Raw genomic sequence first — 26,903 nt, 5'->3', positions numbered from 1 at the left:
GGGTCCCACACCTCAGAAGTGCACTGGTCTGAACACGTCTGTTTAGGGGTCTGCCTTCCCCTCCAGATAGGTTGGTTCTTGAGGGTAAGAACATACCTAGTTTTGTTTCAGGTGTGGGCATGTGACAGGTTCAGAGACTGAGCTTTTGATCCAAGGAGTCAAAGGAGAGGCAGCACACGGGACTTTTCCTGAAACTTCTTTAAAGGGTCACTAAACTGGCATGATATGAGTCACTGGAGGATGTTCTGGTGGCTGAAAAGGGACAGCCTGCCTGAGAGTGCCATCAGCTCAGAGGAAGGCAGAACTGAGAGACAGAGGCAGAGGCCTGAGGACATCATGTGAATACCCAGATCTAGCTGTTCCTGAAGCTAGACTGATCTGTTCTGGGCATGAATCAGTACATTCTGCTCCCTCTCCTTTTTATTTTTATTTTTTTCTTAAGTTGGATTTCAGTCTCTTACAATGCAGTGGGCCTAGATTAATATGACCTTCTTGGCCAGGTGCGGTGGCTCACGCCTGTAATCCCAGCACTTTGGGAGGCCAAGGTGGGTGGATCATGAGTTCAGGAGATCGAGACCATCTTGGCTAACACGGTGAAACCCCATCTCTACTAAAAATACAAAAAATTAGCTGGGCGTGGTGGCAGGCGCCTGTAGTCCCAGCTACTCGGGAGGCTGAGGCAGGAGAATGGTGTGAACCCGGGAGGTGGAGCTTGCAGTGAGCTGAGATCACACCACTGCACTCCAGCCTGGGTGACAGAGCAAGACTCCATCTCAAAAAAAAAAAAAAAAAAAAAAAAAAATGACCTTCTTCTTTCTTTTTTTTTTTTTGAGACAGAGTTTTGCTCTTGTTGCCCAGGCTGGAGTGCTATGGCACAATCTCAGCTTACCACAACCTCCACCTCCTGGGTTCAAGCCATTTTCCTGCCTCAGCCTCCCTAGTAGCTGGGATTATAGGCGCACACCACCACATCCGGCTCATTTTTTGTATTTTTAGCAGAGACGAGGTTACACCATGTGGGCCAGGCTGGTCTCGAACTCCTGACCTCAGGTGATCCACCCGCTTTGGCCTCCAAAGTCCTGGGATTACAGGCTTGAGCCACCGCGCTCGGCCCTACCTTTTTTTTCTTTACTCAAAAAAGTCTTATCAGATAGCATCTGTGAAAATGTTGCCTGGTCCAGTAGAAGGACATAGTGTTGTGGGAAGGAAATCTGGAAGGGGAGAAAGGATCCTGGGTTTTGGGCAGCCTCGGCCCCTAAGACTTTGGTAAAGGGGTGTGAAATGTGTATCTGAAAGATTTTGCCTTGACTCTGGAGCAGGCCCACCTGGGCCAATCCTGCTTTCCCTTTGGCCTCCTTGCCTGTAAAATGAGAACACTATTGTGAAGATTCATTGTGAGAATGTGTGGTTTGTGATGCTTGATAAATGCTGGTTTCTCTTATCCCATTGCTTCCTAAAACTCAGTGTCACCAAGCCAGGCTGTTCTAACCATCCAGAAGGCGCAGGCCTGGGCAGCTCCCTCTCCTTGTTCACCCCACTCCCCTACTCCCCGCTCCCACTCCTGCTACCACTGCCATGTTCCACCCCAGAAATTTGGGCCCCAAAGCCTGGCCTAGAGGAAGCCCAACCAAACTGGTCAGGCTGGCCTGGCCTCTGCTAGAAACTTACAGGTCCTTATCTCCACCATGACTAAATTTGGATCTTAAACTCACAGACAATCAGCCTGGGAATTCCTGACAAATTCCAGCAAGGGCCAGCTGTTCTCTGGCTTTTGCAGAGTAGGGAGATCATTTTTTCCAAGTAACAAGTTTAAATGAAAAGTCATACTTGCTCATTATGGAAATTTGGGAAATCTGGGAAATTTTCTATAATGAGCAAGTATGAGAAAAAGGCACCAATAAGACCATCACTCAGACACAGCCCTCATGGACATTTCACTCCTTTCTTTCTGCTCTTTCTAATGCATGGGCAGGTTTTTGGGCTGTTGGTGTTTTGTCTGTTTTTTTTTTTTCATCTATGAGATCACGGTGTATGTGCAATTTTATATCTTGATTTTTTAAATCACATTTTAACATAAACCTGTGTTATAAACTAACAATCGTTGCTTGGTGCTGGGTGCCAGATGCTGTGCCTGGCACATCACTGTATGATCTCAGTAACACTTACACCCATTCTAAAATCAGGGACTATTATTGTTCTTGCTTTGAAGATGAGGAAACTGAAGCACAAGGAGGTTAAGCATCTTCCCCAATGTCTTGGTGAGGCCCTGGCAGTCTGGCTTCATGCCCATGCCATTAGCCCCATATGTATCGGTATCATGGTTTACTCGACTGTTCCCTACACAGAGGCCTGTTGTTTTTGCCCGACCTGCATGCATTCTTTTTTTTTTTTTTCCTTTGAGATGGAGTCTTGCCCTGTCACCCAGGCTAGAGTGCAATGGTGCAATCTCGGCTTACTGCAACCTCCGCCTCTCAGGTTCAAGTGATCCTCCTGCCTCAGCCTCCCGAGTAGCTGGGATTACAGGCATGCACCACCACGCCCGGCTGAGTTTTTGTATCTTGAGTAGACAGGGTTTCATCGTGTTGGCCAGGATGGTCTTGAACTCTTGACCTCATGATCTGCCCGCCTCTGGCATGCATTCTTCAGGACTCATTTTCTCTAGAGATTGCGATTCCCCACTTTCAGCCCACAGAGTTCAGACAGGGCAGCTATTGGGTGCAGGTGAGCACCCATCCTGGGTCTGACCAATCAGAACCCCGTATCTCCCTGTCCTGTGACTAGTTCCGGAGCGGACACGTGATCTGAGCTGGTCCCTGCAGGGACTGCTCAAAGGCAGGATGCTGGTGGCCCTGCAGGAGGCATCTTGAGAGCCTGCCTGGGAATGGGGCCAGATCACAGGGCTGAGCGAGAGGGGAGAGGCTAGTCCTGATGCAGCATTTCAGACCCTGGTTCCACTTGCACACAGAGTGGGTTCTGCTACTGGACTTTTCAGTTCCCTAGCTCTTTATCCCCCTAAAACCTATCTGAGTTGGGTTTCTGTCACTTGTAACCAACAGTCTTGGTGAATACACCCTGGTTGTTGGACATTAGGGTTGCTCACAACTTTTTACTCCTCTAGAAGATGCTGCAGTGAATATCTTTACATGTAGATTTCATCCTTGACTAGAATGATTTCCTTGTGATTTTCACAGAAGTGTGCTATTTGGCAAAGGCATCAAACATTGTCGGTGTTCTATAGACATTTTGCAATTTATTTCCCCAAGGCTGGCAATGATTTGGATCCTCACCTTCACTCCCCATCAGTGTATGTAAGTGGGATTTTAAAAATTGAGTTCTGAAGAGTTTTTTTTTTTAACAAGCCAAAGTTGTATTTTTTTTAAACAGGAAAATTATGTCAATATAAAACAGATAAAAACAGACAAAAATCAAAACACACAACACAGAAAAGCACAACACGCAAGACCAGTGCAAACCCTTCCCAACCCACTTCCCAGGTTTTAAAACTTTGATTACAGATCCCCAAGGATTAGACTGTATTGGAGAGGTCACAGTATTGAATCAGAAAAGAAGACATGTTTTAAAAGGTCTGTACACAGGTAGTGGTGTGTGGGGTGGGGGGATGTACACTTCATCACTCCAACATCAAAAACAGGATGCAAAAAGAATTTCAGCGATGATCACAGATTTCTAGAACCCTACCACGTATGCCAGCCCCCCCATCCCCATCCACTTTTAAAAGTTGCTTTTAAAAAGGATAAAAAGTGCACAGACACTTTCGTAAGGCACAGACAGATTGTCGCACAAGTCGTTTCATTAGGGACTCGGATAAGACAGCGAGACAGTTAAATACCAAGAAATGCCAGGAGGCCGCGTGTTCCTGAGCCGGTGCCCCGTGCCAGGACTGGGGCAGGGGCAGGGCCGAGCAGTGGGAGGTTATTGCCTCTCTGCCTCAACTGGACGGACTCACTGGGGTTCTCCTGGGCCTTGGCGACTGATTTCCAGGGCCTGAAAGCAGCAATTAGCCAACTTCCCCCCTGCGTCTCCCTGGCAGGACCTGAGGGTGGTCACCAACCCGCGGGGCTTCCGGGGGTTCTGCTTAACGCCGTTTGGGCAGCAGCTCACTGACTGCAACGTGCCCAGCATTTCCAATGCAGAGAAGGTTCTGTGAAGCGTGCAGCAGGTTCTGATCAAGAAGGCAGCCTTTGGACACCCACCTCCACGGACCCAAGGCAGCAGATGGCCAAGAGAGCCCAGTGGATTCTGCCCCAAATACCCCACTCCCCTCTTAGTGTCACCCCTGCTGGCATCACAGCTGGGGCACAGTCCTCTCTGCTCTATCCTCACACACCTCACACATATTAGGTGCTCAGCAAATGTTTGCGGAGTATCTTTGTGTGTGTATGTGGTGCTGTTTTACCAAAGCCCTGAGCACTCAGAATCTGATTTCTGGTTGACTCAGCAAACCTTTACTGAGTACCTACTATGTGTTAGGACAGGACCAGCACCAGGGGTCAGAGAAAAGTTCACCCTGTGTCCTGAACACAGGCCATGCTGATTAGTGGGCATCAAGGGACTGGAAATGTGGTGCTGTGGTGAGGGGACCAGCTCCATCCCAGGGGACTCCCCGTTCTGAGAACCTGCTAGGACAAGGAGCCAGATTTGCCTTGGAAACAGTCCAGTTTTTCAGGAGGCTCCGAATGAATGGGCACAAGACCATTGACAATGGGGTGTTTTCAGGTCTCCCCTGTCCTAGCCCTGGAGCCCCGGCTGCTGTGGCCCAGAAGAGCACACGATGGGCAGTGAGCCTGGAACAGCCAAGGGCTGGGTCACGTAAGGGGGTGCTCAAGGGGCTGGGGCCCCGCTTGAGGGGGTGGCGATCACAGGGCCTAGGAAGGTGGTAGAACAGGGCCCCAGGTCCCTCCCCAACTGTGGACACCCCTGCATAACGAGAGAGGGCCCTTGGGTTGGAGTCCAGATCTCACAGAGCTCGGCTCTGCCAGAAGGTGGGCAGTGAGCAGACGAGCCTGGAAGGGAGGCCGCTTCCCTCCCAGGGTGTGGGCAGCAGAGGGGCCCTGGCTGGGGCTGGAACCTCCACATAGGCACAGGTGCCTGGACTCTCTCCAGGTGGGTTTCAAGGGAGAAAACTCAGTCTCGAGCTTCCGGGGACTTGGAGCCAGGCAGTGGGAGTGTGGGATGTGGCACCAGACACTCCTGGGTTTGAATCCCAGCCCTGCCATCTCCTGTTGTGTGATCATGAGGTCGTTTCACTCACAGGACCTCAGTTTCCTTACCTGCCACGTGGGATAATACCAGCTTTCATAGAGCGTAAGTAGCACAATTTTTTCTTCTTCACACGTGAACGTCTCTGATTGGAAGGAGCTGTACAGTTTTAGCATCTTAGTTAAGATTGGCGGCGTTTTTTCCTTATGGTATGTAAAACAGTGTGTTTTATGACCGGCAGCGTCTTAGATGTGACTTATTATGGCAATAAGACCTGCCTCACAGGATTCACGCAGGAAGGCGCCTCTCTAGCCCAGTGCCAAGGCACACTGTAGGTGCAAAATAAAATATAGTGGCTCCTTTTCCTCTTTCTCTTGTCTCCTTCTCAAGACAGAACATAGTGGGGATGTGTGCGTCTCCTCTGTAGCACTAACGCTCAGAGCATCAGGAAACGTCTGGTTTTTAGAAGATAAACACCCCCTTACCTCCTCTTGGAAACAGGGAGGCTATTTATAGCAGCTGCAGAGCAGGTTGAATGGGCCACTACTCCCTTCTTCCCAAGGTCACAGGTCGCCAGGAGATGCCTGGTCCATCCCTGGGTCCAGGCCTCAGTCACTGGTTTCCCAGTGGAGGCTGGACGTGACCCTGGCTGGAACCCAAAGGGGCAGCGAGGAAGGGCAGGAGAGTGGAGCTGCTTTCCCCCAGGCCACTGAGACCCCACAGCTTGTGGCTGGGTCTCAGAGTAGTCAGGAGACGGTTGCCTGGAGCACCACAGGCCTGGGGAGAGGAGTCCTCCCAAGCAGGGCCTGTGCATGGCCCCGCCCACACCCAGCACATGTGGGAAACTGAATTCAGCCAGGCACCCAGGGCTGCCTGGATTCTCAAACTCTTATTTTGGCAAACACTGCGGTTCCAAAAGCTGCTCAAAAGATTCTGCTGCCAAATTAAAATGTGGGAATTTCCCCAGATTTTCTAGGGAAAAGTAAATAATCAGGGATTCTTGAGGGGGCAAGAGAGTGGGGGCCTTAAGTTAGAATCAGGTCAGACAACCGTGACCACTCCCAGCTAGAGGAGGAACAGGAGGCCCTGAACCCGCCAGCATCGCATGGGCACCAGCTGGTCTATGGGGCTGGATCTGGTGAGGGCCGGGCCCAGCTTCGCTCTGGGCACCCAGACACCCAGCAAGTGTTTATTATATGAATGCATCAACTCCCCTGTCCCTCCTTCCCTCCTTCAGCAGGACATGAACAGGTTAGGAATTGTAATACAAATGGTACTTGCTTTTTGCAAGCCGTCTCAGGCTTTTCAGAACATTGTGCTGGTCCTCCCAAGAACTCTTGGAGTTGTCAGGTTCTAGACTTCTAATTGGGGACTGAAAAATAGACAGGCCAAGGGACTTCCCTAATGGGACATCACAGAAGAGGGCAGAGGTGGCCAGAACTGGGGGCAAGAAGGGAGGGACAGGCCTGGGCCAGCCCCTCAGCCCAGGTATGATCTGCGAGTCTGCAGAGATGGGCAGGGGTGAGGGGTGGGTCAGGGCCAGGGTCCCAGGAAATCCCAGCAGGTAGGTCTGGGAAGGGAGAGAATCCCAATGCCAGCATTTGTAGTTATTGTCTCGATCATTAGTTAACATACTTATCAGTGAACACTTTCGTAACCAGCGGAGGAAGATACACTGAGAATCAGAACAAGGACCAAAAGTTGTAACCAAAGTTATAAAGCCCTCGTTCCTCCTCCTGCCAGCAGGTCCCCTGGGAATGCCAAGCCCAGGGGCCACCGCAGGAAGGTAGAGAGCTGTCTGCGTGGTGGAGTGGCCTTTCCAGCTCTAGCTGCATCACCTGCCTCTAGGATTCTCTCTCCCCCACAGAAAAACAGACCCTCCGCTGGTCTTCTCCTTGGAGACGGGGAGGAGCATTACAGAGACTTGCCTCTAGAGACAGAGACAAGGTATGATGTGTATATTATTAGACGGTCTGGGGGTGAAGGGATGAAAAGATGACACAACCCAGAGGGCTTGGCCTCGGTGCCCATCACACCTAGCTCTAAGACCCAGTAAGAAATGAAGAAGTGAATTGTTCTGTTCTCTGCCCACCTTCCCCTCAAGGAGTTGACGCTTTGGGGCTGTAAACAATGAGTTATTTTTGCCTCCCCTTAGAGAATCTGAGCATCTCTTTTCTACACCACCCCAGGGAGTTCTGTTAGGGTCAGGCTTCGTACATTCAAAACCAGCTATGTCCCATCCCCAGAAAGCAAACAACTTCTAGTCATGCCAACATCGGGGCTCCGGATTGCACGCTCCCTCCCAGAGCCGGGACCCCTGGTAAAATCGCTACACGTTCATTCTCTCTCTCACACACACATTCTCTCTGTTCTCCCTCCCTCCCCTCCCCCTCTGTCACACTCAACCCAACCCCAGCAAGAAGCATTGCACAGACAGAGGACGCTGTTTCCCAGTTGAAAGGTCACCAAGGGACAGGGTGATCTGCCAGGCAGTTCCTGAGCTTGCTCTCGGACGGCCTTTTGGGGGCAAAGCACTTTGGAGCCGGAAGCAACCCCTGCCTGGGCTGAGGCCCTGGGGGCCTCGCGACACGACTGTCACGCCTTGCCCACCACTGGAGAGACGGCCGCTGCCCGTGGACTCCCTGGCAGCCTTGTGGTTGCCCAGCCCAGGGGGGCTTCAGAAAGGTGACCTTGCTCTGGCCAAGGCCCGTGGGCAGGTTAGGCTATGGCCTGTAGATCTTAATGACGTCCTTGATGGGCCGCCGGCAGATGGGGCAGCAGGCCCGGGCCTGCCGCTTGAGCCGCAGGCCGCAGCTGTGGCACAGGCACATGTGTCCACACGTGTAGATGACCGTGTCCACCTCGCCATCGAAGCACACCGTGCACTCGCCATTCTTGATGCCTGCCGGCTCCGGTGGGGAGAACACGGGAGACACCGGGGGGCTCAGCGGGGAGCTGGGGGCCGTCACTGCCGAAAGGGAAAAGAGGACATACATTAATAATGTCTCTCTCGGGTGGGCTCTGTTGGGGCAACCCCAAGAATGCAGTGCTTCTCGGTGGGACCAGTGGGAGGACACTTTTGGGAGATACTAATTTTAGTTTACCTCTGGGTTTTGCACCTTTCTCTACCCTTCTACTCCCAAACACCAAGATAAAATGCCACCACTGTCACCCTTTGGAATGTCCTATTTAGACACTACTTCTCCCTCCGCTGAGCATACAGCTGAGGGAAGGAGAGGATGCGGGGGAAAGGCGGCCACCCTGCTCAGCCCCTGGAAGGCCGTTGGCACAGCCAGAAGAGCCAGGCCAGCTGCCAGCCCCTGCCCCTGCCCCTGCCCAGGTTTGCATTTCCTTACCCAGGGATGACTCAGATGCCGAGGAGGACTGGTTGACACTGAAGGTCATATCTGAATCACTATCGTCCTGGGAGCCGCTGAGGGACCCTGATGGAGTCGTGGTCGCAGGGCTGGACTGCAGGGTACCTGAGGCCCAAAGAGATTCCATCAGGGGCAGTGGGAGGTTGGACCTGCCCTGCTAGTCCACAGTTCTTCACTGCTTTGCACCTTAGCTTTCGCGTCTGTCTAACCAGAGGACCAGAGCTATCTCCCAGGGCTCTGCTGAGGACTGAAGAGCATGTCCAAGTGTGGTGCCTCTGCTTTTTGTCTATCCAGCCTCCATTCTCATTTCTTTCAGAAACAGCCCTGGGGTGTCCTTTTGGGATACTAATGTGCCCTCCCTCATAGGATAAGGGCCAGGAACTTATAGGAACTTCCACTCCCTGGTCTCAGTAGTAGTGATTCAGGAAAGGGCACTTAACCCACGTAAGGCCCCTGAGACCCAAGTCTGCAACTTTTACTGGAACTACTAGGAAAGAAGGAACTCATTCCATTCATTGGGGGGGAAGCCTGGAGCTGGAAGAGCCAGCCTGTGGCAAAGGCCTGCCTGAGAGTGATGCCAACACAGAGGCAAGCAGAGCTTTGAGTTGGAAAGAGAGGTGGGATCCTGCTGACATCCTTCCAGTATCTAGATCCAGCTGTTCCTGAACTCACCCAATATACTCCCAGACATTTCCTTTTTGCTTAGGGCACTGTGAGTGGGGCTTTGCCCCTTGCAAGAAGATCCCTGACTACTAGTGCTCAACATGGTTGAGTTTTCTTCCCCAAGCCTGCTGTTGGTTCAGACAATAACAGGTTATTTCTTAAGATGAAGAGATGCCCCTTCCCTTGCCCTACCTGAGAATGAATGGACAGATAATGGGCACTTCATCTCGGGCTGAAATGATGACTATGTCTGATGGTTCCTCAAAAACACAAAACAAAACAAACCTTCCCCCTCCCCAAAAAACACCTTGAATAACCACCACTGCCACCCGGCTCCTCCTCTGCCCTCATGAAGACAGCAGCAGCTGCTGTTGTTACTGTTACCACTGATTAAACCCAGGGCTGTGTCAGGCCCCGCTCAAGGCATTATATGCACCTGATTTCACCCCCATGACAACCCCATGAAGCAGGTATCCCTCTCTTTCTACACAAAGGAAACAGGCTCAGGAGACTGTGATTTGTCCAGCATCTTCAAAGCTGACCAGCGATGTGACCCTGGGACAGTCATTTAATCTCTCTGTGCTTCATTGTCTTATCTGTAGGTGGGGATAATGATACTGATTTCATAGGGTCAAAGGGAGGATAAAATTCAATGAGGGAACATATGAGCTGTTGTCTACTTCTTATTGCTTGGACTCTACTTTTTGAGCCATGAACTTGGAGCCAGGCTCTCCGGGAAGGCTTCTCTGAACATCTCCTTCACTCCACCAAGCTGGGAGAAGAGCCCCTGGCTGTAGCAAATGTCACACCGTGCAGCTCTCCATTAGGGTGTCTGTGAGCTCCTAACCGGCATGGAGTGTGTCCTGTTCTCTGCTGGCCCTATCCTGGTGCCTACGGCCGGGCCCACAGCTGGTGGCTGCTCTTTGCCTATTTGTGGCATGAATAAAGGCAAAAATTATCTCAAAATAGGATGGTTCAAGCCTCCATTCCACTTTCTGTGGACGATACTATTCTTATTTCCTCTTTCATGTGCAGTCGATTTTTTCCCTACACTTACTGTGCATTACATGTTAAAAACACCCTAATAGAGCAAATCATAACAACGGAACTAAAAATCGCACTGACCATTTACTGCGGGGATACAGCCCGCCAAACCTGGAGACCAGCCAGTTACCTATCTAGGTCGGTGGTTTATAAAATGTGGTCCAGAGAGCCGCAACGTCAGCATCCCCGGGCACCTGCCAGAAACGCACCGTGGACCCACTGAATTGGGAACTCCGGGGTGGAGCCCGGCAATTTTGGACGGGGTGGATCGTGCTGGGCGCTCAGTTGGGAAGCGCGGGCTGGCCTTGGACGGTGCAGCGCCTGGCGAGCAGGGCGGGGCCGGGGAGGAGCGCCGCAGGGCGAGAACGGGCGGGACTGGAGAGGGGCGGGGCCTCGCACACGCGGGGCAGGGGACTCACCGAGGAGGCGCAGCTGGCCCGCGACGCCGCCGCGCACGGCGAAGAAGGCCCAAAGCGCCTGCGTGGTGTCGACGCACAGCAGGCGGCCGCGCGGACGCCCGTTGACGCCTAGGAGCACGTCGCCGCCGGGCCGCAGCGTGAAGCTGAGCGCGTCGCCGCCGCTCGGCACGGGCCCGGCGCGCGCCACCACCCAGTACTCCTTGCGGTCGAGCAGCGCGTCTGGGTCGGCGGGTAGCTCGTTGGGCCGCAGCCCGCCCGGGTCGCACGACGTGATGCCGAAGGCCAGCGCGCCGGGCGCCGCCAGCCCCGGGCGGCCCACCTCCACGAAGAGGCTCTCGCCGGGCCGCAGCGGGCGTTCGGAGAAGACCAGCGTGCGGCCGCCGTCGGGCCGCGGCGCACAGGCTACTTTGCGGTCGGCCGACAGGCTCACGTCGGGCCCGCGTGTTGCGTGGAAGCGCAGGTCGGCCTCCAGCAGCGCCGGCGACGACGCGGGGCGCGGGCGCTCACGGGGCCCGCACGGGATGGCGGCGGCCGCGGCGTCAGCGGGCGGCGGGCCCGGGGCGCGGCCCAGCGCCAGGTGGCCCAGCTTGGCCACCACCTGGTTGTTCTCGAGCTCGTTGTTGTCGAAGTTGGCCGCGTCGTGGCTGCTGGGCGGCAGGCAGGCGCTGAAGCGGGCCTGGCTGAGGCGCGCGGGCGTCAGCGTGTCGGCGAAGGCGCTCTCTGTGCGGACAAAGGGAGGGACATGGTGGGGAGAGGAGGCGCGTGAGGCTGGTCGCGAGCCGCTCCTCGACCGCTGCTCCCTGCAGGCCTCCGCGACTGAGCCGGGCCTCGAGCAGCCCCCACCCCACCCTGGCTTCCAACTCTCCTTTTGCCCATCTGTGTTATTTAGGGAGTCACAGGTGCACAGAATTGCATTAAGCACAATCCTCGGTTTCCTTCACATGCTCTTACCTTTGGGACGGGCAGATAAGGCCCTTTTTAACCTGGCTCCTTCTCTTCTTCCATCCCTCCTTTTCTATCTACCCTTTCCCCTTCTCTTCCTCTTTCCGAGGCTTCCATACTTTGATTATTAAAAGGGCATCTAAAAATCGTTTATTGTCCATCTCCCCAGCTAGGACATAAGCTCCAATAAAAAGCAAACCTGTGCTCGTGGCCTTATGCAACAGGCACCTCTAAGCTTTCGCACGCTACCTCATTTAATTTACACAACCACCCTGTGAGGCATGTGCAGTTCCCTGCCATTGAGCTCACAGGGAAACTGAGGCACAGAGGGGTTGGGGAACATGACCAAGGGCACACGGCTACCCAGTGGCAAAGCCACGACTTGAACCCATGACTTGAACCCAGGCTGTCTGGCTCTAGAGTCTGGCCTCTTCAACACATGCTGCCTCTGAAAGAAGCGAGGACCTGGGTCTGTCCTCACTGCTGTGTTCACAGCACAAAGCACAGTGCCTGGCCCTGGACAGGTATTTAAGCATTGACAGAAAAGTCTACAGGAGATTGTCTCAGTTGGTAAAACAAAATGAAGGGAAAGTTTTTTTTATTTTTGAAACAGAGTTTCGCTCTTGTCACCCAGGCTGGAGTGCAATGGCATGATCTCAACTCACTGCAGCCTCTGCCTCCTGGGTTCAAGCGATTCTCCTGCCTCAGCCTCCCGAGTAGATGGGATTACAGGTGCCTGCCACCACGCACTGCTAATTTCTGTATTTTTAGTAGAGACGGAGTTTCACCCTGTTGGCCAGGCTGGTCTTGAACTCCTGACCGCAAGTGATCTGCCCACCTTGGCCTCCCAAAGTGCTGGGATTATAGGCGTGAGCCACCACGCCCGGCCAAAGGGAAAGTTCTTTAAAAGTTAGAGTTATGAAAACATTTTTAAGTAATTTTTAGTGATTTGAAAAAATGTTCTTCATATGACATAGGTAAAAAAGCAAAAATAGTGCTTAATCATTTGGGTAATACAGGTGTTCGTACTTTAGTAGATTACCTGTTTATTTTCTGCCTCCCTAGCTGGAATATGAATCTCTCGAGGCCAGGGTCTGTGTCAGTCTGGTCACCACCATGTTCTCAGGGCTTGGCAAATAGCCTTCACTATTAATAGTTTATTGGATGAATGAATGAATAAGGTCTAGAAGAGACTGCTATGCTAAATAACAACAACATCAGGAAAGAGTCATTAAAATATTTTGAAGGATTTTTTTAGTGATAACATTTTTGTTTAATAGGAAAATAAGTGTTTCTTAGACTTTTTAAACAGACCACTTTGAGCCAAGATTTTGTTAAATGTTATCATTCTATAGTATCTTGAAAAATATTTCCTCTTTTCCAAATATGAAATGAAATCATAAGAATGCACATGCTTTTTCAAACTATGACCCAGGCCCCGGTGGGTCCAAATGCACCCCCTCAGACACCTTTCACTTAAACTGGGTTTACAGCACTTGGAAAACCAGTAAATCTGGCAGTAGGAGCTGAATTCTGGCCTGGCCACAATGGGCTAAAGCTTGCCTTTGTGTTGAGGTGGTTTGATCTCTCTTGATGCCCCTGAGGTGGCCCTCTTCAAGGTCTCACCAAAAGGTGTCAGCTACTTGTTTGGGCTCTGTGGGCATCTGAGTGTGTATGCGCTTTGCCTTAGCGAGGGTGCTTCCCATAGCTCGAGGGAAGAAGTGGGGTTTCAATTTGTTTCTTTAAAAACGTATATATGTGTGCGTTTGTCTACATCTGTCTGTCTGTGTCATTTTATTTATGTGCATAGGAAATCAAGTGCTGGAGACAGACATAAGAAAATATTAATAGTAATTATCTCGGGGTGAGATTATGAAAGGCTTTTCTTTAGATATTTCTGTATTATTTAGTTTTCCTACAATAAACTTGTACGCTACTGATGTGGTTTGGATTTGTGTCCCCGCCCAAATCTCATGTCAAATTATAATCCCTAGTGTTGGAGGTGATTGGCTCAGGGGTGGACTTTCCCCTTGCTGTTCTTGTGACAGTGAGTTCTCACAAGATCTGGTGGTTGAAAAGTGTAGCGCCTCCCACTTCACACTCTTCCTCCCTCCTCCTCCCTCTCTGGCCAGGTAAGCTATGCCTGCTTCCCCTTTGTCTTCTGCCATGATTTTAAGTTTCCTAAGGCCTCCCCAGCCATGCTTCCTGTACAGCCTGGGGAACCATGAGCTAATTAAACTTCTTTTCTTTACAAATTATCCAGTCTCAGGTGGTTCTTTATAGCAGTGCGAGAACAGACTAATACAGCTACAAATTTTTAGCAGAAGAAAATTTTTAAAAATCGAGTTTTCAATTAATATTTAATATGGGAAAATACCTATAACATTAAATGAACAAAAGATTCAAAACTGAACACATGGTTTGATTCTACTTTTGTAGAAAATGTGTACGTAGGATTCATAGGAAAAATACAGAAATACATTAAAATGTGAGTGGTTATCTCTGGGTAGAAATTTGCTGCTTATAGTTTTCTAGTTTTCTCTTTTTCTCTAATGAACGTAAATTGATTCTTATAATCAGAAAAAAGGCGTATAAATAACGGTAGAATAAAACAGGCAGTTTTTTTGAAAAAGCATTTTAGACAGTACGTGTTTCTGGAAGTCTCGGTGCAACGCACTTTTCCCGGGCTCCCTGCCCCACTCACAGTTGCCCGCTCCTAAAGGCGCTGGCCTTACCCTGCTCCTGCTAACACTCTGCCTCTGCCCCCACCCCTAACTCCTCCTCCTGTCCCCCAGCGGCTCCACGCCAGAGCCCATCAGTGCAGCATCCTTATTAAGAGCGTGGCCTATGGTGACCAGCAGACTTAAGTTCAAGTCCTGGCTTTAGCTCTTCCTGGCTATGTGACCTTAGGTATGCCATTTCACCTCCCAGAGCCTCAGCTCCCTCAGCATAACATAGAGCGATAATGGTAAACACCCCCATGTTATGGAAATTACTTTCATGAAGAGTAATACAGAGCATGGCACTAAGTGCTCAAAACATTAATTATGATCATAAAAATGTAATAGAGCACTTATTGTGGGCCCAGCGCTGCTGTGTGCTGGGTGAACAGAGGTGAATACACAGGCGTGGCTCCTGTGCTCATGGAGCTCCCTTTCAAGCGGGAGAGTAAGGCTCTATGAAGCTGTCTTACAGAAAACTGTGCCAAGTGCCACCAAGAGCCTCTGTCCTATGTGGGGAAGTGTCAGTGGGGGAACTCTGAGGCTCCAAGAGGTCACAGAGCTGGAGAGTGACAGAACCGGGATTCTCTGAGGGTGTAAAAACGGGGACTAAGCAGGCCAGAAAAGGCCTCCCTGACTGATCAACGGGCTGCGACCTGGAGATAAGAGAGTGGTGGCTGGGCAGGTTCTCCAGGCACAGAGAACAGCACATGTGAAGATTCTGAGGTGCCGGAAGCATGGTGTGTCTACAAGGCTGGGTTACAATGAATGTGACATTGTGCTGGGTACCTGGCACATGGCAGCCCCTCAGAAAAGGTTGCATGGCCTCACTTATTCTCTGTGGAAGGAGCTTTGTTCCTCTTGGGCATGGGCCCTGATTGAGAGAGGCCCAAGACAGCACAGCGTCGGCCTAGGCCAGACACTTCAGAATCCATTGCTAAAAGGGGCATTTCTTCTAAAGAGAACCAGTCGGCCATAGGCAGAAATCCAGCAACATCAAGAGGCACCGAGGAAGCATGTCGAGACTGCCCAGCTTCTACCCGTGGCTGAAACAAGTACACACATAACCATATTCTCAAGCATCTACTAGACGCAGCTCCATACACCGATTGTCCCCTTCAGTCCTCACCAGTATCCTATATGACTCTGTAAAATGGGCACATTTCACAGTGGGAGAACACTGAGGCTCTGAGAGGTGGAGTGAGTTACTGAAGGCCACTTAGCCTGGGGGTGACAGATGGGATTCCAGCCCAGGCTTTGAGTCCAGAGCAAGGCCCCTGGCTAGCAATACTGCCTCCCAATGCTGCTGTTCTCGTTCAGCTCTGAGAGCTGCCCAGCACCGGGCCAAAGTCGGAGTTTCAGTCTCCCTGGGCCTAATGTCCCCACCTCCCTGCCATGAATACCCACTGAGCACCAACACACAGCAGCAATCTCCAGGCAGGTGCAAGGAGGCTGGGTACAAGGAGGCCCCTGACCTCCCACTTTCCCAAGCCACTTCCAGGGCCCAGCTCTTCCCTTTTTTCCCCTCCCCTTTCTCTCGTAGGTCCAATATATCTGGGCTGGAAGTAAAGCAGAATGTATGTCTCAAGAGAAACCATCTTTGTGTAGACATGAAAGTAAAGGCAAGGACAACTGGAGACAGAGGAACCCATCCATCAATCACCACTCTGTCTCTGCGGGACTGACTTGGGCCATGTACTAAAGACAGAAATGACAGGACTCACTGACACAGTGGATCCAAGGCAAGGAAAAGAGGAATCAAGAATGACACCTGGGTTACTGGCCAACCAACCAAGTGGGTGCTGCCACTTACTGCCAATGGCCAACCAAGTGGGTGGTGCTACGTATTGCCAATGGGGCTGGCTGAGAAGCAGGAGGTGGGGGATTCAAGAGTTGTGTCTGAGCATGTTCAGTGTGGGATGCCCCTCGGATGCAGGAGGAGAGGCTGGATAGGAGTGGGAGGCCTGGGGTTCAAGGGAGATGGGTTTGGGAGCCAACAGCCTAGATGTGAAGTCCAATGATTGGCTCAGATGACTTGGAGAAAGAGGGCAGATAGAAACAGGCTGGCTTTATGACAATCTGTTGAATGCTACAGTTGTTCTTAGATGCCTTCCAATATGCATATTGTATTACACAATTTAAGAATGTAAAAAGGAAAGAGTGAGCCCAGGATAGAACCCTGGGGCTTTCAACATAGCGAGGACAGGCAGGGCGAGGGGTGGCCAGGAAAGCAGGAGGAACGGCAGGGGCTCGGGAAGGCCCAGGAGCCACAAGCAGCAACATTCAAGCAGCCGGGAGAGGTCACCTGGGCTGAAAGTGAGGGGCCGGTAGTAGGCCCAGGATGCAGGCTCCGGGTCTGACAGGCTGAAGGTCAGTGATGGGCGGGGACGCACGCCTCAGGGCACAGCTTAAGAGGGAAAAGGAGAGGGTGGCATAACCAGCACTTAAGAAAGACCTGCTCTGAGGGAGGGAGGGCAGAGAGACAGGACTGTGGCTGGTGAGGGGCTGGCGGAGGGTGTTTAAAAAGATGGACGCCACTGGGGCTCTTCCGTGTGCTCACGGGGATGATTCAGGGGAGGCAGAGGAAGCGGACAAATGACAGGAACCATGGCCATGAGCAGGCAGGAGGAGATGGGAGCAGAGCTCCTTGTCCATGGCCATGGGGGGAAGGCTGATGGGTGGGCACCAAGGGAGAGGGGTTCTAGAAAAGAAGATGGCAAACATTGGCCTTGGTGTGCTGAGGCAGGACCCAGGTCTGTGGGCCACTGACCTCGTGCTTTTCCAGATGCCCTTCTGCCAACCAGAGAAGGCTGGACTGCAGACACAGGCCTCGTTTGGACCCTGGCCAATTCTGGATGTGACCTCAGTTTGCCCACCTGCAAAGTGGGGACCCTCATCCCATCTCAGTGGCCTGTGGGGAAGATTAAAGAGGGCAGAACACAGGGATCACGATGCGCTCAGCTCCGCGCCTGCACAGAACAGGCCTTCAGAAGCCCTTGGTGGGACAGGCTGGCGGCCATGCAGTGGCAGTCTCGCTCCAGACTGGGAAAGGACAACCCTTCAGGACACCCTGCCATGCAAATGATTTATGTTGGGGTGAGGAGGTGGGTGCTGGCCTGGTCTGTTTGGAAAAAAAGAACACTAACCGCAAAGCTAATGACTGTGTGTGGCTCCCACTGGGGCTCTGCCTAAAGCCAGCAGCACAGCAGCGATCCTCCCGGCCTGAGGTGTGCTTACAGGCCCCTCACAGAGACAGCTCCTGGCTCCACACCTCCCTCCCCCACCATGGCCACTGACCAGCTGGGAGACCTTGGGCAAGTCCCTGCCCTTCTCTGGGCCTCAGTGTCCTCTCCTGCAGCCTGGAATGGTGCGCCCAGACCTCTGAACCCTGCATTTAGCTCCATAAGTTCAAGTCTTTATCAAACACTTTGTTTATAACAATAATGAACAAACTCTGACTTTAGGACCACCAACAGTTATGTAACCTTGGTCAAGTTCTCTATCCATGTGGAGTCTGCAAATGAGTTTCCTGCCTCACAGGATTCTTGTAAGGAACAGAAGACGTGACCCACGTCAAGCTCTCAGCATTGTGCCTGGCACAGAGTAAGTGCCTAGTAACTATCTTTAACAAGGGATCTCAGCGCTTCCGAGATGGGCAAATGACTCCTTTCCAAGGCCCATGCAGGGCTGTTGCTTCTGGCTGCCTGGCATCCACTCCCTTTCTTCTGGTAATAGCACCCAGCTTTTCTTTGGAGGGAACTGCCCCACCCCCACCTCCCATTGCCTCAGGAGTTGGGAGGGGGGCCTTCACCTGGCCAATCACTTCATCTCATCCCCCTGGCCATGGAGATGGGTTCAGAGATAGGCGTGTGACTCAGGCCGGATCCATGAGGCTACATCTAGAGACAATGGGCACACCTTCTAGGAAAGCAGCTCTTCTGTTGGATTTGTTAAGCTCGTGGGACGCAAGACTGGAAATGCTGGTGGCCTTTCCTCCACCCCAAAGGGACAGTCCGGCTGAGGATGAGGCCACCAGAGAAGACGGCAAAATGAGAAATGAAGACAGACAAGTATGCCAGGTGCTGTTCTTTGGGTCCCTGCATTGAACCAGGCTTAAAGGCAACCATTCCCAGGAATTTTCAGCCACATGCTTTCTTTTTCTTTTTTTTTTTTTTCCTTAAGTGAGACTGAACTGAGTTTCTGTCCCTTGCAACCAAAGATTTCTGACAATATGGTCTGATATGCCACGACCCTCGACTGGCATTGCTTGTTCAATCTGACCAGCTTTCCACCACTGGGCAGAGGAAGGACGGCAGGGCTAACACTGACCACCCTGGAGCTGCCTAGGAAGAGGGGCAGGGCTGCCTCAAAAAAGCACGGGGCCTGAACTCAAGGACCTCCAGAAAGGGCTTCCACAGAAAAGAGACATAAGTTGAGTATCGCTGATCTGAAAATCTGAAATGTGAAATGCTACAACCTCTGAAGTTTTGGAGCACAAAACATGAAAAAACACTAATCTAGAATCATCAACAGTGATTTTCGGATATCAGATGAGTGATGCTGAAATGTTAACTATAATACAAATATTTCAAAATGCAAACACGTCTAAAATCTGAAATGCTTCTGATCATAAGCATTTCTGATAAGGGATACTCCACCTCTAATAAATGCTTCCTGGAGCCAGGGAGAGGAGAGGGAAAGGAGTGCATGGCCCAGCAGAAGCTTCCGTTCCTGGCTCCAGGAACTGCTAAATTCAGCGAAAAGTAATTTTCCTGTGCCCAGTCCCTTCTCTTTGGCCCTGAGGAGCATCTCAAAAAATCTAAGCCTCTCAGGATGGACCCACTCACTCCAGGACCCACAAGCCCCTCCTGATCTGTACCCCAGAGAACATTAAACAAGCATAGAGCAGCCCTCTGAGACAATGCGCCCGACAGTACTATCTGCGTGTGTGGCTTGGGGGACTGGTAGTAACCCAGGTGTCCATCAATGGGCAGGGGCCACAAGGGAGAAAGGAACCAGATAGGCATACAACAGTACAGATACATCCCAAAAAAGGGTGAGTGGAAAAAGAAAAACAGAATAAGATCCTTAGCACAATACCATCCATATATGCATATAAAACAAATCTACCTGTTTTTAAAAGATACATTTGGCCGGGCGTGGTGGCTCATGCCTGTAATCCCAGCACTTTGGAGGCCGAGGCAGGCGGATCACCTGAGGTCAGGAGTTGGAGACCAACCTGACCAACAGGTACCCAGTAGAAACCCCGTCTCTACTAAAAATACAAAAATTAGCCGGGCGTGGTGGCAGATGCCTATAATCCCAGCTACTCGGGAGGCTGAGGCAGAAGAATAGCTTGAACCCAGGAGGCAGAGGTTGCAGTGAGCCAAGATCGCACCATTGCTCTCCAGCCTGGGCAACAGAGCGAGACTCCAAAAGATACATTCTTGGGATTATGAATCAGAGTGATGCCTATCTGGTCAGGAGAAGGCATGAAAAGGAGTGGGGATTGAGGATGAAGCAAAACAGTTAAAGCAAGAGACAGGGTCTACATGGCCCCTGGACAGAGGAGTCCGAAGAACTTGACACCCAAGGTTCCCAAGCAAGGAGGGAGGAAGGAAGGGAGAATATACACCTACGCAAAGGGGATGCAAAAGGGATCATGAGCACAACCGTGGCAGCACCTGGGGGCCCTTAAGAAATCCTAACTCCTGGGTGCCACCCCCAGAGGTTCTGATTTAATTGGTCTGGGTGCAGCCTGGGAAATGGGATTGTCAGAGCTCCCCAGGTAAGCACAATGCGAACTAAATACTGCTGCAGCAGTCTTCCAGTCCTGGCTCTGCCACTGACCGTCTTGGTGGTTCTAGGCTCGTCACTTTCCTTCTCGGAACTCTGGATTCTTTATCTAGAAAGGGCACCCCAGGGTCTGGCCCATAGATGCAGCACTCTCTGCTGCAGCTGGACTCCATGCAGGAAGATACTGGGTTGGGCCCAGAGTTCCACCAGGCAAAAAAAAATATGTGAGGCCTACGAGCCCTTTTTTATTTCTGAGACTTTGGCTCAAGAGCGAGGGCAAATAAAACACACCCCAGCCCCACAGATGGGGTGGATGCTTCTTAGACAAGGATTGCTAGATGAAATGCAGGATGCTCAGTTACATGTTTTTATTTAATTTATTTTTTTGAGATGGAGTTTTGCTCTGTCACCCAGGCTGGAGTGCATTGGTGCCATCTCGGCTCACTGCAACCTCGCCTCCCAGGTTCAAGTAATTCTTCTGCCTCAGCCTCCCAAGTAGCTGGGATTACAGGAGCCTGCCACCAGGCCTGGCTAATTTTTGCATTTCTAGTAGAGACGGGGTTTCACCATGTTGGCCAGCTGGTCTCGAACTCCTGACCTCAGGTGACCCACCTGCCTCGGCCTCCCAAAGTGCTGGGATTACAGGCGTGAGCCTAGCCACATTTGAATTTCTGATAAACACTTTTTTTTTTTTGCATAAGTACGTCTCAAATATTGCATGGGATATGCTTGTACTAAAAAATTTTCCTAATTAGCCAGGCATGAGCCTGTGGTCCTGGCTACTTGGGAGGCTGAGGCAAGAGGATTCTTTGGCCCCAGGAGGTGGAGGTTGCAGTGAACTGTGTTCATGCCACTGCACTCCAGCCTGAGTGACAAGAATGAAACCCTGTGTCAAAAAAATTTTTTTTCCTTGTTTATCTGAAATTCAAATGTAACTGGGTGTCCTATATTTGTATTTGCTTAGTTTGACAACCCTATTTACCCAAATGCCACTTTTTTTTGTTGGTTTTCAGGCTTTATCAGGTGCGACCTGATTGTGGTGAGGGAGGAATGAAGGGGTCTCAGGGGTTTTCAATTCTAGAATTTACAACTGGGAAGCTTTACCATGTCAGCCCCTTGTTCCCTGCGATGGAAAGGAGTTCAGAGTGCTCAGGACAGCACAGAAACTGGCTGTCTCTTTACGTATCCATTGGGTACCTTGGACACCACCTTCAGGAAGCCAAATCCTCCCAGGTATTGGGAGATTGCGGGTGGGATTTTTGATGTTCTCATGGTGCCTCATCCTGTCCTGGAAACAGCAGGGTATTTGTCTCCTGCACTTAAACCATACAAAATCATGACTGCTTAGCTTCTTATGTTATTGTAACGTTTTTCCTGATTATAAATCATTGTTATCTTGGAAAAAAAAAGTCACTCATAATCCCTTTACCCAGATGTAACCAATGACAACTTGCTTTTCCTCTGGGAAGAAAATAAACACTCATTGAGCCTCAATCACGTGTCAGAAACTTCCCCTCTGTTATCTCATATAACCTTCAGAAAGGACAATAAACCTTATTGCTCTTTCTGACTGTAAAAGCAATACAAGCTCTTTACATATATGTATTTTTAAAAGGTGACTCAGAGATATAAGTAAAATTCACCCATGATCTTATCACCCATGGATGAAATTCCTTCTAATCCCATTTTCCTCTTTTATGTTTGTGTTTCCTGCAGATCATATGACGCAGAGAGAAAAAAAAAAAACAGAATAATTCTGTGATCATTGTCCTGTGGCACCTGTGCCAGGTACTTTCCATCAATGAGCACAGCTCAGGGATGACCTGTAGATAAGGGAAGCTGAGGCTCACGTCTGCCATGTCACACTGACGTTCCAGCAGACTCTACCTCTCCCTTCCTAGAATGTTGTAGCAGTTCAATAAGGGTTTGCTGAATAAGGAAATGGAGTGGGGGGGGGAGTTCACCTCACAGATTTATGCAGCCTCATTAAGTCATCAGAGGCTGCTTCCAATTTGTATTTTTTAAAAAAAATCCGAATCCACTTGAGCTGATTATGGAGTGGCTGTGATTTCTTGGCTGTTACTCAGAGACATGGGCTGCGAATGAGCAGGTGAATGAGGTGGGATTGCTTCCCTGCTGGATAGGAACAAAGAGCTCCAAAAAAGATGATGGGAAATCTAGGTTTCAGAAACCTGTATCTCCTGGAGGTGAAATAACAAAGCCTTTCATGGAGAAGAGCATGAGGGGACACAGTTAAAATGCCCAAGTAAGGCTCCAGCTTGGAGGGTGGGTAGTTCTTCACAATCTGGTCTAAGCCTGGAATTTGGACACACGCTCCGGCTCACTTGCAAATGGGCAGAGCTTCTTATTTCTTAGCTGTTACTTCTTGAGTGCCTTCTCTGTGCCAGGAACTGTGCTGCATCCCTTTTAGACATCATCTCATGTAACCTTATCAATAATCCCATGGCGTGGGTGCTATCATGAGTCCATTTTGCAGATGAAAAAAAAAAAAACTGAGGCACAGAGAGGTTCAGTCACCTGGCCAAGGCCACACAGCTGGCAAATGGAGAGTCACTTCCAGAACAGAGGTCTATGTGATCCAACACCCTGTTCTTGACCACTCAGATGTTCTACTGTCTCCCTACTTCTGTGGGTTGGGGCATAGCTTGGATGCATGAATCTTTCCTCCTTGCCTAATGGTGGGCTAATGAAGGGGATGAGGTAGAGGAGCAAGAAGCCCAGGCCAGGGTTCTCCCACAAGATGCAGCTGAAAAGCCAGAAATAGCTCAAACATTCAGATATACCAACTCTGGTCATCCAGCTCATGGGATACTGCTTAGCACACTTAGCAATAAGAATGAACAAACTACTGCTACAGCAACAGTGTGGATGAATCTGAAAAATACGATGCTGAGATAAAGAAGCCAGATACCGATGGGTGAATACTGTGTGATTCCATTCACATGAAGTTCAAAAACAGGCAAAACTAACCTATGGTGAAAAATCAGAAGAGTGGCTACCTCTGGAGAAGAGAAGGCTTGACTCAGAAGGATCAACTCTGGGGTTATGGACAGGTGTATCAGTCTGTCAACATCTGCAAACCTTTAGATCCATGCATTTCAGCAATGCATGTAAGCCACACCAAGAGCTGTGTCCAGATTCCCTGACAAACCTGCTCTCCCTTTACTCCCCAAGAGGTCGAGGCTGGGCTGGTTCCGGTGCAATCTGTAGGTTTAAGCGCTAAGGTCTCAAACAGAAAGCAGATGAGTGGTTGCCTGGGCTGGAACGAGGGGACAATAGGGAGTGGCTGCTTAATGGGTAGGGTTTCCCTTTGGGGTGATGACATGTTTTAGAGCTGGATAGAGGTGATGGTTGCCAACTATATGCCACTCAGTTGTACACTTAAAAATGGTTGCTGTTCTATTATGTGAATTTTACAATTTTTTAAAAAAGCTCTTGAGATACAGGCAGCAAACTTCTACTCCCATGAATTCTCACCATCAGGATTTGGGCATTAGCGGCTGCCTCCTCTGTGAGAATCGGGCTCACACCTGTCAGCCTCCCCAGCACCCCAAGCCCCTTAATGTGGGCCAGGGTTTGCCACACCTAACTCCTCTTTGCACGTGCCGTGGAGGTACTCCACGGGTGTTTATGATCAGAGCCTAAGTTTGACGCTGAGTGGGTGAATGAACGACTAAATGAGCAAATGGAAGTGTGTGAATGAATGCGCGAAGGAGCGAGCAAATGAATACATGTGCGAATGAGTAAATGAAAGAGTGAGTGAATGAATGAACAAATAAACTAGGAAATGAAGGAATGAGTTAGTGAATGAACCTGGGCCAGAGCATGGGTTCAAGCCATGTGGGTCCCAATCCTGGCTTTGCAGCACAAATAATTTAACCTCTTCATGCCTCAGTTTTCGCATCTGTAAAACGGGAGGGTAGGTTGTGAGAAATAAATGAGTTAAAAGGCGTAAAGCGCTTAGTGCCACGCCTGGCAAAAGGAGCCCTCCGTAAGTGACTGTGGCTACTAATGAAACACACACCCACGCGCAAGGGTACCGCTGCCAGGTCCCCAGGGGGCGCCGCGCCCGCGACCTACCCAGAAGCTGCACCTCGTCGGTGATGCCGTAGACGTCAATGAGCGCCCAGAGCGGGCCGCCCACGGCCACGCCGCAATGGAAGAGCACTGGCTCGCCGTCGTTCACGCTGTAGAACACGCGGCCGTGGCGGTCCGCCCAGTAGGCCAGCACCGTGTCGCGCAGCGCCAGGTTCTCGGGCAGTGCCTTGGCCCAGTAGCCGGGCCGCGTGACCAGGTCGGGGCAGGCGTACTTGGGGATGTCCTGGGCGCTCATGAGCGACGGATCGTGCGCAGTGAAGCCGAAGCGCAGCGCGCCGCTCCAGCCCGGGCGCACTGCCACCAGGCGCAGCCGCACCTGCTCGTACAGCCGGATGGGCCTCTGCGTGAACGTGACGCCGTTGCAGAAGCTGTTGCGCCGCGTGGCCCGGCGCGAGTGGCCGTCCAGCCGCACGTTCTTGCCTTTAGCCTGCGCGTGGAAGCGCGGCGCCTCGCCCAGGACCGGGCGCCGCTCGGGACCGGGGCCACAGCACGGCCGGGTGGCCAGGAGGCGCGCCGGTGGGCTCGGGTCTGCGGAAAGAGACAGGCAGCACGGTTAGGCCTCCTTCGAACTCCTGCGGGCCCCGATTGGTCTTTATTTAATTTCATTTGAAATTCCATCTTAATTGGACTGGTTATTGATAAGAAGGTTCCAGGCTACACCAAACGGCGACCGGCCCTAACCTCTTTGCCACAGCAGTCACCATACCCATTCCACAGATAAGCAAACCAAGGTTTAGTGCGTGTGTGGTGAAGCACTAGAGCTGTTTCACTGTCAGAGGGGCCAACACCAAGAGCTTGTCACGACAGCCAGCCAGGGGCCAAATCACTTCTCTATCCCCATCAAATCCCTCCAAATCTACAAGGACCTTCCGGAGCCACCTCTGGGCCACAGAGCGCCTCCAAAAGTCCTGGATTCTTGGGGTTAGTAGTGGAGGTATTTGGCTGCTTTTCTCTGTGCAGAGCATCCAAATACCTCCCCTGCTTTTATTCAAAAGCTAAGACAGGTCAGTCAATAGAAACGGCCATGGCAGCCTGATTCCCAGCTCTGGCACTTTCTAGGTGGGAGGTATGGGGCAGAGCTGTCACTTCTCTAGCTTGTCTTTTTGCCTGGAAAACGGGGACATGACTCCACTCACTGCTGAAAGAGAATGTGGATGAAGTCCCTGGAGTACTACCTGGCACAGTGTGTGTGTGTGTAACAAAAGTCATTAATCATGATATTATTACTGATGATATATATTACTGAGGTTCCAAAGCACATCCAAGCCAGGATTCAGGGACTTCCCCTCCCCTCAGCCACAGAAAATGAAGGCATTGCTTATGAGCAACGTTGGCTTTTCTGGAACGGACACCTTTGGGGTTCATTTCTAAAGACATTCTGCTTTGAAGGACCTGGGGAATCCCGGGGTGGTCTTTCAAAGGACCTGGTCACAAAGCCAGGTGGCTCAATGTCAAGTGGGATTCTTCCTCTCTCCCTACCTTTCCTCCTCCCATCCTAGGGGCGGTTCCTGGGGGGCTCTGGGATCCTGGGGGGTGGCAGGGCGGGTGATTACTACATGAATCTCTGCTGCTCTTCACCCAGCAGCTGACTACAATTTACATGGCAAATTCTCACAAACCACAGGCCGCCCAAGGCACACAATGAGAAGAATGGCGACCCCAGGAATGAAAGACCACTCCTCCCACGCCCAGCCACGGGGCGCACTGTGCTCTGGGCGCACCACAGAGTGCAGGCGGGGGCGGGGTGGTTCGAGGAGTGCTGAGCCTAATGGGAGCTAGGGCAGGGGAAAATGAAGAGGGAGAGGCAATGACGAGGCAAACAAGACATGCAGCCCCTCCCCAGGCCCTGGAAGAAGGAAGGCCCAGTCACGGGGAGAGGAAATCATGCCTGGAAGCTGGGAGGCCGCTCTCCAAACAGAAGCTGCTGGCCCACAGAAGACAAAATATAAGGAATAAAAAAGCCAAGGTTCCACATTAGAAAGGAACATAAGGGGCTTCAGTCATTCATTCACTTAACACACATGAAGCGAGTGCGTAGTATGCACCAGGCACCATGCCAGGCACTGGGAATACAGCAATCACCAAGACAGACGAGGTTGTTGCTCTGATGGAGCTGACATTCCAGTGGGCAAAGTCAGACGATAAAAAACATACTGTCCCTGGTGGGAAGCATCACAGAGTAAAACTCAGTCAACGAGGCGGGGCAGAGACAGGTGTTTTCTTAGGACTTTGCGGAAGGGCCTCCCTGATGAGTGACTTTGGAGCCGAAGCCTGAAGGAGGGAAGCAAATGAGCTGGGAGGGTGGTTGGGGGAAGATCATTCCAGGTAGGAGGTACAGCAAGTGCAAAGGCCCTGAGGTGTGGCTGAGAAATGGCAAGGAAGCCAGTGTAGCCAGAATGGTGGGAGCAAGGAGGGAAGCGGGTAGAAATGAGATCAGAGCTGGGGTGGGGAGTGGGAAGAGCCTGTTGTTTGATTTTTCTTTAACCATTTTACTTTGAATGCGATGAGACCTTACTGAAGGTTTAGAGGACAGACATGATAGGAGTGCCCAGGCCACGGTGTGCAGAGTGGACTGCTGGGAGGCGGGGGCAAGGATGCTCAGG

At 51.2% G+C, this 26,903-nt stretch overlaps 1 protein-coding gene across 1 annotated transcript in view; it reads right to left on the bottom strand.

Moving 5' to 3' along the window:
- Positions 1 to 3,230: 3,230 nt before the first annotated feature.
- NEURL1B (neuralized E3 ubiquitin protein ligase 1B) overlaps positions 3,231 to 26,903 on the bottom strand; it is a 50,331-nt gene continuing 26,658 nt past the window's right edge. The window contains exons 2-5 of the mRNA XM_045394512.3: positions 24,283 to 24,828; positions 10,724 to 11,443; positions 8,577 to 8,702; positions 3,231 to 8,188 (exon numbers count right to left, since the gene is read on the bottom strand). Coding sequence (XP_045250447.1) covers positions 7,944 to 8,188; positions 8,577 to 8,702; positions 10,724 to 11,443; positions 24,283 to 24,828 — 1,637 coding nt within the window. The 3' untranslated portion in view covers positions 3,231 to 7,943. The remainder of the gene's footprint in view (positions 8,189 to 8,576; positions 8,703 to 10,723; positions 11,444 to 24,282; positions 24,829 to 26,903) is intronic.

Source organism: Macaca fascicularis, chromosome 6 (genome assembly GCF_037993035.2).
Source record: "Macaca fascicularis isolate 582-1 chromosome 6, T2T-MFA8v1.1".
NCBI lineage: Eukaryota > Metazoa > Chordata > Mammalia > Primates > Cercopithecidae > Macaca > Macaca fascicularis.
Note: the sequence above shows the minus strand (reverse complement) of the source record. Positions and strands in the feature narration are given on the sequence as shown.